Here is a 10,993-nt window from a genome sequence, read left to right as displayed (position 1 = left end):
ACAGGTTTTTGAGGTGTAACGACATTTGAATAACGGGTGGTTAACAAAGTTTTAATATGCTGTTTACTGCGTCAGTTAGTAACACTGTGGGATTTTTTTGTGGGAACCCAGACCTAAGAAACACGAAACCGACAGTTTTGTTGCCGTTTCAAATTTTATTGGCTTGTGTGACGTTAAGTTATTTAAATTTACTCCACTGTATAGGTGACTATGTATTTTTTTAATTGTAAGTAATAAGTAAACAAGATATAAAACTTATATGAATGACGAGTCGCCACTAATCACTTTGGACACATTGAGATGTTTGTGGTGAATTTATAATCCTTGGTGAAAACACTTGGCTGAATCCTTTACATGTAGCTTATCTGTGTTTTCTCTTATTAGTATAACCTTTGTGTTAACCTTTGGTTGACTAATGCATGATGTTACACATTCCTTAAGTTGTGTGAACCATTTGTTTTATCAACTGTTCATTTATGAAGAAAAGAGAGTTAAGAGAATGTTTCGTTTGATTTAATCGTCTTTTAGCTTATCGTTAGCCGACTAGTCTAATATCGTCCTTCAGTTACTTGATGTTACTACAACCTACAATTCACTATCAGACTCCACAATACTATTAGATTACCAACTTTTAAAAAACTTGTTGAATTCACATAATAATTCCTGATGTTTGTCCTCATTTAATTTGTTTATTTTGACATGTGATGAAAAACATCATTTTGTTGATGGTTACTCTTGTCAATAAAAAGTTATATCAGTGAGAGTATCAGCTGTGTCTATACTGTGGCAAACCACAGGATGTCAGGGCGTTAAAATAAATTATTCTGACCTTGTTTAATTACTTCACTGCTGTTCCTCTACAGAGCCTTTTTCTCAGTTGCATCTCCCACTTTTTGCATATTTTTATATAAACACTCTTAGTGTATAGCATTGCTTTGAGTGTTATCATTACAGCAGGTACAAACAACTCCCTTCTTACATCAATATTCTACTAGGGCAGCGCTGTCTTTCATACAGCTATACTCTTATCCCTATGGCTAATTTAATCTCTTAGTATCGCAAGGCGTCTCATGATTCATGCTGCCATATTTGCTGTAACAGCTTTGAGCGCCGGAAAACAACAATAATATTGACTAGAAGCATGCCACAGCTGCGTCAGCATATTTTAAATTTTCAACTACCGTCTCTATGAGAAATTAGATTGCCAACAATCAATGTCTTTATTGATTATCCATTAGCTTCTGCAAATCATATAAAATAGCACCATTTAGCTGAGCGGTTATTTTACAGTTCTGCTGCCTTACTAGTGTGTCGTCTAAATCCACCTCTAGCATGGCTGCTGTTCGTTATTATACGGTGACCGCTCTTCTCATCGGCTTCTGGTGTCTCGCTGCTGCTGATACTTACCCCTTCTACTTAAGGGAAGCATTCTCTGGCAGGTCTTGGCCAAAAGTTTGTATAATGACACATGTGGATTGGTTCTCCTAGCACCTTAAGTTTCCATCAAGCTTACCTGTTTTTGCATGAGGTCAAAGTTTAATTTTTGTTGTTTACCTTATCATTGTTTTTTGGTCAGTGCATGTACATGTATATTAAAGAAACTTACATATAGTCAATGAGTTGCTTTGGTGCATAATGATTGGTTAATGAAAATTCTGGTTATGGCTTCCTCCTGATATCATTTCATGTGAAGTATTTTATTCCTTGCAGTGCTCACAAGCAGGAGAAGTGTGCTCTACTGACTTGGACTGCTGTGATCAGCGACCATGCAGGCCTTCCTATCAGCTAAGAGGTATGTCAGAGGGTCTCCAATTTCTCAAGTCCCTTGAATAGCATTCATGATTATTGGCAGCTTCTTTTCAAGTAGGCAATCGAGGGTGGATAAATTTCAAATTGAAAAGTTATGATAATCTTCCAAAGACAGAATAAGGGCAGAATCTTTCATTGCTTTGTCCATGTAAATATTTGTTCTTGTATAAATTAGTAAATGCTTATAGAGTTTGTCGCTAGCTTTTAACAACTTTTATCTTCGTGGTATTATATAATCAGCATTATATTATAATTTTATAAATTATATAATACGTATTTTATATATTATTTAAAATTTATATATATTAAATAAAATATACAAATTATATAGTATATAATATATAAATATATATAATTTATCTTATATAAAACACCCATATATATATTTCATATATTATACAATGTACAGTAGTTTATATATTTTATTATATGTTTTATTCATGGGAATCGTAGTACTTATTTTATTTTGAAAATGATCATTTTTAATGCCTCAATTTTGTGCCAATTCTAGCTTTTTATATAAGCTGCTTTATGTTTTTAAAATATAAAAAAGACCTATTAGTTTATAAAATATGGTATCAAGTAGACTCTGCTGGTTTGTATTAAGTTTCATGAGAACTCATCGGTGTCTCAAGCGCCATTGCTCCTGCAGTCTCGAGCTCAGTATAAGCATGCATATTGAAGTATTAGACTTGGGTCTAGTTTCTTGCCATATTTTTAGTACAAACATGCATAAGCTTTTTATTGAATGTCATTAAGTACTTTCATGGAAGGTTGTGTTCTGCTTACTTGGGAATTTCAGATTTGAGTATAGCCACTGTGTATTTTAATAATTGAAATAAGCATTATCAATGGAGCAATTGTAAGTTTGTAACATTTACAGGTCCCAAGTATGCCTGCAGCAGTACTTCCAGAAGCTATCGGCATTTGCTTGATCTACTCGAGGCTCAAATGGATATACCATCTCCTAAGCTATCACAGGGTAAGTGCTCAGGCTATATTTTATCAATATTGCTATATTAATAATTACATTTATTTTATTTATATCATTTTTATATATTTATTATATTATTTTTATTATATTTATATTATTTTTTGTAACTCAATCTCAAATTCAGCCCGGCATGAATAAACTCTTCTGCGTTTAATCTCTAGATTAACATTGTATTTGGGTATTTACAGATTTTTTATCGACATGTTCATATAGTTATTGTCAAGTCATTGGTTTTTTCCTTGCATAGTCTATTTAAAAAAATGTTAGTCATTTGAGTGCTATAGTCAAATTCTAAATTTTAATAAATAAGAATATAAATATATATAGTTGTTTTCAAATATAAATAAGAATATCGGTATTTATCATCACTAAAATACTGTATCTAGTGACAGGCGACATCCCTAGGCCTCACTCATCAGTAACAGTAGTACCTGATAAAGAAGGTGCAAGTCTGAGGCCTGCCTCTAGACTTGTGAAACTGTATTGTAGTAATGATAAGTATCAGCATGCTTATTTATATTTTTAAACTATATAATACTCCACTAACGTTTCTTTTAGTATTGAGTTTTCCACCTGACACTGCTTATCTAAAACCATTGATTTATATTTATGTTGAAGTTTAAATTCGAGAAACCTTGTTTATGGTGATGGTGATACTTGTTTCAGGTGAAAAGTGTTCCATATCAGAAGAGTGTGCTGACGACATGTGCTGTCAGACACGGTATCTCTTCAAAGTCGGAGAGAAGACTATCTGTGACACGAAATCTAAATATGTTGAGTGTCTCTGAGCTACCGGCTCCTCTTGTTCATTGTATGGCGTTCTGTTACGGCCGTTCCGGCATGCGTCAAATAAATCTCATCTTGAATACCATTTGTTAGCAAATTTCTACCAAATGTGAAGGTTTTTTGGATGCGGAGCAATATAACGCAATATAATGCTTTTAACAGTGTGAATTTTCTTTTTGCTTGAGGACTTTTACCAAAATTTAACAATTTGTAAAGTATATGATTTTAATGAAATATATTCGTACCAATATTACATATTTGTTTACTTGTAGGAAAGTTTTTGTTATTTATCAGTGTTGAATTGGGTACATACATTCTTCGTGTTGAAGTAAAGTGACCGTCATAAATTGAGCAATAACATAATTTGTTTTTGTTTCACCATAGAACTGCTTGTGAAAGTGCTGCAAGGGCGGCGTACGATTTTAAAAATAGACACAGACACAATTACTGATGTGACAGCTAAGATGTAATTTATATGTTGTATAACATGAAAATTCTCTCAAGAAACACTTCAACAGTACAGATTGCAAGTGATTGTCAAGTGAAAAAGATCTGAGCTGCAACTATTCATCTTGCATTCACAAATCAATATTATATCATCAGACGCAAGTTAATGATGTTGTATAACTAAGCCAGGTTTATTAGCCTACTATCTATGACCAGTGAACCTTTAGGCAGCTACATTTTGAGGTCTGGTCATGACAATCTATCTTACATATATAGAAATCTCAGCATTTGTTGTTCGCGTATTCAGTTATAGCCATTAAAATCTAGGAGCGAAAACCTGTTTCGTACTGGATTTGAGCTCGGAACTTCCAGGTCTGCTGACAGGCATGATAAATCACTACATTGTCCATTCCATATAATGGAATAATTGTGCACATACTTGTGCAGCGCTTGCGGAAATATTTTTGGGCAGCTTATTATTATGCATAACTTCGCACTGGCATCTAACTCAGGCGCCCATTTTGCAGATGGGCATGCTATCCAATACACTACACTTTCCTTGCCATACTATTGGATAATTATTCACATACTCATTACATCAGCCAGTCTTTGATGCCAAGTCATTAAAATAGCATGTCTCAGACTTCATCGAGCTCAGTAGAGATCATGACGCATTCTTTTCTCCTAACGCTAGCTTACAATAATGACCCTTATTATAGTAAACATTTAGATTAGCTTACGTTTCTCAAATTTATTGGACAAAGAAACTGAGCCAATAGCAACAACATTACCTTACACTGTGTATAAGCTAGTTTAAATCTTGAGCAAATTTGTAGCATAAAAAGTAAGAGACGTTTTTCAACAATCTGTTTTAGTTATTCCTTGAGCTTTCAAATATTATGCATTGGCCGGACAGTACAGAACTAAACAAACACCTTCATTAAAAAGTTAGAATGGGTTAATTAATGTTGTATTTGTTGATTAAAAATAACTTTTCTGTGCAAAAACTTTGTTATCACCCATGCAATGCCGGGCATTCACCTACTAGGTAAATATAAGTAGAAACTCCTCCGGTGAAATTTCCCAAATGGTTTCATAATTTCGATATTGTACATGTTCTAATAATTTTTTTCAAGCACGGTTGAAATTTTTATGATGTCATTTACTGCTGACATGGTATAAGTAATAAGTGCAATTGGGCAATACAAACATGGTGGAATCTTGTGAATGTTTTTCCTAAACATGGCAGCAGATCAGTAGCATGAACTGTAATTCATTTAAAAATCATGCATCGCTTAACTGCGAGTGCTGATTTGGTCTTGCGAAGAAAATGGCTGGTGCCTGGCAGCCAATTGCCTTAATGCAATGAAGGGCCTGGATCTCAAAGGTTAAACAGTTAAGCGAGCGGTGGCCACTGCTTACGCAAAAGTATCTTCAATTGTCATATAAATAATTGAAACCAAACCTCAATGTTTCTGTTGTAATTCAAGGTATAAGTACATCTACATTTTTTTTCTGTTTTACTTGGAGACTTGTTTTACTTTTTATTTTGGTCTGCCTCACATTTGGTTTGAAATTTTAAGATCTATCACTGCATGTCATTGAGGAACAAGAATGGTTCTTGGTATTCTATCTCTCAAAACAAAAAAGCTTCTCGGGATCTGGTATACAGGATATTTCTCAAAAATATAACAAAAAAGATTAACAATGCTTGAGAAATATCCTGTATATCAGATCCAAAGAACCTTTTTTGTTTGAAGAAATAAAAACCATCTATTTTAAAATCTAATTCTATGATAGCTTTATGCATTTTATTTTTATAAAAAACAACTAAATGAAAGAGGAAGACCAACAAGTTTAAGGAAGTATAAGAGGTTTAACATTCTTTCCATAGATTTTAGTTTTAGATAGGTTTTTCTATAGATAAGTTTTACTGGACGTTCTGTAGCCTCATTAACATGTTGAAAGAATAAAACTGAATGGTAGATGCTAGGTTCATGGAGTCCAGATGTTTAGTCATGTTTGTGTTCTAAAATGGTAAAGAGTCGATCAGTGTTCGCTAACTTGGGATGTTTAACACCTGTCATTCGAAGAAAAGCCTTTGAAAGAAAAATAGACAAGTACATTCCTTCTTAAGAATCAAAGCAGATTATCGTGTCAAGTTAAACCAGTAGAGCTGGTCTCAAGTCCATTATCAGAGACTTAAATTAAATTGGCAATCGTTCAAATGTTGGCAGCAATCAAATTGACTGCAATTTGACCAGCAACATCATTCCATCAATGAGTTTGTAACAGATTTGTACGCAAATCACTTTCCTAGATAGAGTTGGGTAAAACAGAAAATAGTACCATTTTTTTAAAAAGAAATGCTAAAAACTCTGTTTTTGCCATCACACACCTCGTACTGTTAGTAGACACAAAAGCAGAGTGATACAGCGGATCTGGTTCCTTATTAAACATTATGAAAGTCCTGAATAAATTCCTTCCTCCAGTTGTTTTTTTTTGTATGACATAGTGGCAAAGCTTTGTGATGCAATGTGTCACCTCTATCTCATAGGTCAATGATATTGACCTGGTTGGGATGGCTGACATCTGTTGATTTAACCAAGGCAAGGAAGAACTATTCACTTGTTTCTTCACTTGGTTCCAGTTATCTGGACAGTCGTGTAACATTTTGTCAGCTTTTACTCTAATTTTTAGAAAAATTTATCAGATAATTCAAGTATGACTGCATTACCATACTGGCCATAAGTATAGGGCTTCCGTTCCTCACAATCGCTAAAAAACCAGCAAGGCTTGTCAAATGTGACTACATCCTGAACAGGAACTCGTAGCAGGCTTTAGCACTAGACATTTCAATACAAAGTTAGCATGGAGTGTGTTAAAACAGCTTTACCTGTGACCTTGATTATTACTGAAACTGCTTTTCAGCAAAAACAATTTATTGCCCTGTTTTTGCTTAAATGTACAGCTAGTTTATCTTTATTTCTGCCATTCTCCTTGTCTATGTAGTTCGCTCTGTTTAAAGATGTTCATTAAAATGAGGGCGTACTACTCTTGCACTTTAAGCGACTCATGCATGCTGCTATAAATAATCAACTAAATTGAATGTTTCAAATTATTAGAGCTTCCTATGCTCAGAGCATGAAAACATTCACTTTTTAGTGCACTCCTACCTAAAAACCGATATTGATTTAAATGCCCCTTTTTTGCATTGTTCACCAAATTAACAACAAAGTTATAACTTAATATATCTGTTAGAAACTTTTAGTTGAACTATCTGATAGTTATCTTCTGTCATTAAAAAGCTACCCAGGACTCATTTACCGTAGGCTCCTGACCCTTGTATCGCGGATGACTGGCTGCTAACAAATAATCCCTTACCATATCATCATAGTTAATCAGAACGTTCTTAAAAGCTTTGTCTGGTTGAACATATGTCGAGAGTGTTCAACTATCTGATTGGTGACTCTCAGTAGATTCAATTATACAAAATCAATCTATCCACCTTCTGCTTGACATGCAAAGATTAGCATGTTACTCCTCTGGTTGCAACTCTTTAGTTTTGAGAACTCTTACTTCTATAGATGTCAGCACGCACACAAGCGGAGAGTTTAATGTAATTAATCTGCCAGGATTCATGTATGGGCCTGAGTTAAAACATCTATTGCAGAAAGCATTACCCTAACAGCTGACAGTTTTATGCCTGCTGTTTATTTGTAATGAAATTATTGTTTTCTTTAAGACCGATATTATGGCATTAATGTTGTTTCTCACTAAAGCAGGCTTCATGAGTTTTAAAGATCATTGTGGGGTTGATGCCAGTATTCCATTCTCCGTGTTGAATGGTCAAGTGAGATTATATGCGTATCACTTAGAAAATCTATGTAACACTTACCCTTATGAATTTTGTTGATTTGTGTCATTGCTTAGGTACCATTTAAGGTAGGGGCTAGTGCTCAAACTATAGTATTGGTTCTAGTTGGTACAGTATTAACACTCTGAGGCCTGGGCCTGGGATAATTTGAAGAATTATTGTACCACCTGATCCTACACCTGAGTAAACTTTTGCGTTGTTTTTTCGCATTACTGGAGTACGTAGGTTTATGAAATTTTGGCTGTTTTTAGTGTGATATGTTCATAGGTCAGTTCTAAGCTTCAAGTTCATTGTACAATTAGTTCTTGAAATATTGCCAAAAGACTGAGGGCACTAATAATCAACTGAGTAATTAAAGTTGGCTGCTGACAGAACATCAGTTGGCTGCTGACAGAACATCAGTTGGCTGCTGACAGAACATCAGTTGGCTGCTGACAGAACATCAGTTGGCTGCTGACAGAACATCAGTTGGCTGCTGACAGGACATCAGTTGGCTGCTGACAGGACATCAGTTGGCTGCTGACAGAACAACAGTTGGCTGCTGACAGAACATCAGTTGGCTGCTGACAGAACAACAGTTGGCTGCTGACAGAACATCAGTTGGCTGCTGACAGAACCACAAAAAATGATAAAAAGATAAAAAGCTCGAAAGAGTCTTCTCCCCAGCACAAAGAGCTTAACATTAAAACCATTTGTTTTTTATTCATAACAAATATACACTCTATTAGACTAGGCAATCCTTATGTCTCTTCAGTTATATCTAAAACATAACAATTCTGAAAGACTGTAAAAGGCTATTTACTGTATTTGATTTCTGTTTCTTTCACTGAATCTTGAAAGCTTTGAACTTCGACACGATATTCAGTTTAACAAAGATTGTACTATTCTAAGTACATTCACACCTGGTGGACAAGCTTGGAGCTTCAATATAATATTCAGCTCAAAGGAATAGTGCTATTATAAGTACATTCACACCTGCTGGACAAGCTTGGAGCTTCAATATAATATTCAGCTCAAAGAAATAGTGCTATTCTTAGTACTTTCACAGTCAATGTAAAGCTGGTAATATGGTCTATGATCAGGGGACCTTCTTGTATGTAGCCTACATGATTAGGCTTCAAGGTATTAAACCAAAGATAACGGCAAGTTTTTTGAATTCTTGGAGTGAAACTTTTGAGTCTTCGTGTAATATTCATAATTGAAAGTTAAGTATTGTATCATCGCTTTAGAAACCTCTTTTGTGGTGGTATCTAAACCAGCTAGACTGTTACATCAAATACTTGTGTTTAATTCGCTCACATTTCTCACTAAGTGTACTTTTAGTATATCGTTAAATTAAATACAGAATCTAAATTAAAAACTTAAACTGCGCATTTACAAATGAATTCTTAAATACTGCGATAAAAAAATTAATGCTCATCACAATGCTTATTATTATGCTTATCACAAATTGTTATGACGCAAATATTTTATAAATTACTAAAGTGCTTCAGTTAAATATTATAGAGCCATAATTTGTGTTTCTATTGCAAAGCTTTGTTCTAAAGTTTACCTCAACCATAAAATGCTTAAATGTTTCTCTCGCATGAACTAGTTCATGCGAGAGATGAAGAGACGCATCTGACTAGTCTTTGCATTCTATTAGCGTTCCACTATAACCCATCAGCTCCCAAATTGGCCCTGGGATATGTAATTATATTTAATTTGTAAATTTAGACTAACATGCTAGCCTTGAAATGAATGTAAGAGAGTGGGGCATATTAACATGCAGATCTCTGGCCATGCCACTAATCATAAATTTTTCATGATGCAGCGCTACTACCAAATTTTAAGTTAACTATGTGAGTGACAGTATGTGACACGTGAATGACAGTATGTGGCATGTGAATGACAGTATGTGACATGTGAATGACAGTATGTGACACGTGAATGACAGCTTGTGACACGTGAATGACAGCTTGTAACATGTGAATGACAGTATGTGATATGTGAATGGCAGTCTGTGACATGTTAATGACAGTATGTGACATGTGAATTACAGTATGTGGCATGTTAATGACAGTATGTGACATATGAATGACAGCTTGTAACATGTAAATGACAGTATGTGACATATTAATGACAGCATGTGACACGTGAATGATAGTATGTGACATGTGAATGACAGTATGTGACATGTGAATTACAGTATGTGACATGTGAATGACAGCGTGTGATATGTGAATGACAGCATGTCACATGTGAATGACAGTATGTGACATGTGAATGACAGTATGTGACATGTGAATTACAGTATGTGGCATGTTAATGACAGCATGTGACATGTGAATGACAGTATGTGACATGTGAATGACAGTATGTGACATGTGAATTACAGCATGTGACATGTGAATTATAGTAGGCTATGTGGCATGTTAATGACAGCATGTGACATGTGAATTACAGTATGTGGCATGTTAATAACAGCATGTGACATGTGAATGACAGTATGTGACATGTGAATGACAGTATGTGACATGTGAACTACAGCATGTGACATGTGAATGGCAGTATGGGACATGTTAATGACAGCATGTGACACGTGAATGGCAGCATGTGGCATGTGAATGGCAGCATGTGACATGTGAATGACAGTATGTGACATGTGAATGGCAGTATGTGACATGTTAATGACAGCGCTGCACTTATTGTAGATGTTAGGCAATGTGAGTAGATATTCCACAGCTTAACTTCAGTAGAACACCAAAATCATGGCCTGACATCCACGGCGGACACCTTAATAGAAAAAGGCCTAAGATGGCTGGACCATGATCACAGGATTGGTCATGAGTGCTTACCGAGACAATTATCATATTCACAATTCTATGAAGGAAAGAGAAATCCGAGATACAAAGATGTAACTAAGCGCAACATGAAGTTGAGGGAACCGGACACAAGCACATCGCGAGAGAAGGTAGAAAACAGAGGGCACTTTATGGAAGTAAGTGATAAAGACTAAACCATTGCCAAAGCGGCCAATTGCAAGAGAGAACATCACTCATGTAATGTAGTATCACTATGTTTACTATTTCTTGAAATTC

General features: G+C 35.0%; 1 protein-coding gene across 1 annotated transcript; it reads left to right on the top strand.

Moving 5' to 3' along the window:
• The first annotated feature begins 1,326 nt into the window (after positions 1–1,326).
• On the top strand, positions 1,327–3,828 carry LOC137394932 (uncharacterized). Its single transcript, XM_068081708.1, has 4 exons — positions 1,327–1,452; positions 1,711–1,792; positions 2,693–2,791; positions 3,470–3,828. The coding sequence occupies exons 1-4, from the start codon at positions 1,333–1,335 to the stop codon at positions 3,589–3,591; spliced, it is 423 nt and encodes a 140-aa protein (XP_067937809.1). The 5' UTR covers positions 1,327–1,332; the 3' UTR covers positions 3,592–3,828.
• Positions 3,829–10,993: the final 7,165 nt, after the last annotated feature.

Source organism: Watersipora subatra, chromosome 4 (assembly GCF_963576615.1).
Source record: "Watersipora subatra chromosome 4, tzWatSuba1.1, whole genome shotgun sequence".
In the NCBI taxonomy this organism is placed as follows: Eukaryota; Metazoa; Bryozoa; class Gymnolaemata; order Cheilostomatida; family Watersiporidae; genus Watersipora; species Watersipora subatra.
This window is presented reverse-complemented; position numbering and strand designations above follow the sequence as displayed.

Bases quoted from the DNA above. Each gene is read 5' to 3' on its own strand.
- LOC137394932 (XM_068081708.1), top strand. From the start codon at position 1,333: ATGGCTGCTGTTCGTTATTATACGGTGACCGCTCTTCTCATCGGCTTC. The intron at 1,793-2,692 runs GTATGTCAGAGG...TAACATTTACAG, and splicing joins GCCTTCCTATCAGCTAAGAG to GTCCCAAGTATGCCTGCAGC. The intron at 2,792-3,469 runs GTAAGTGCTCAG...TACTTGTTTCAG, and splicing joins ATCTCCTAAGCTATCACAGG to GTGAAAAGTGTTCCATATCA.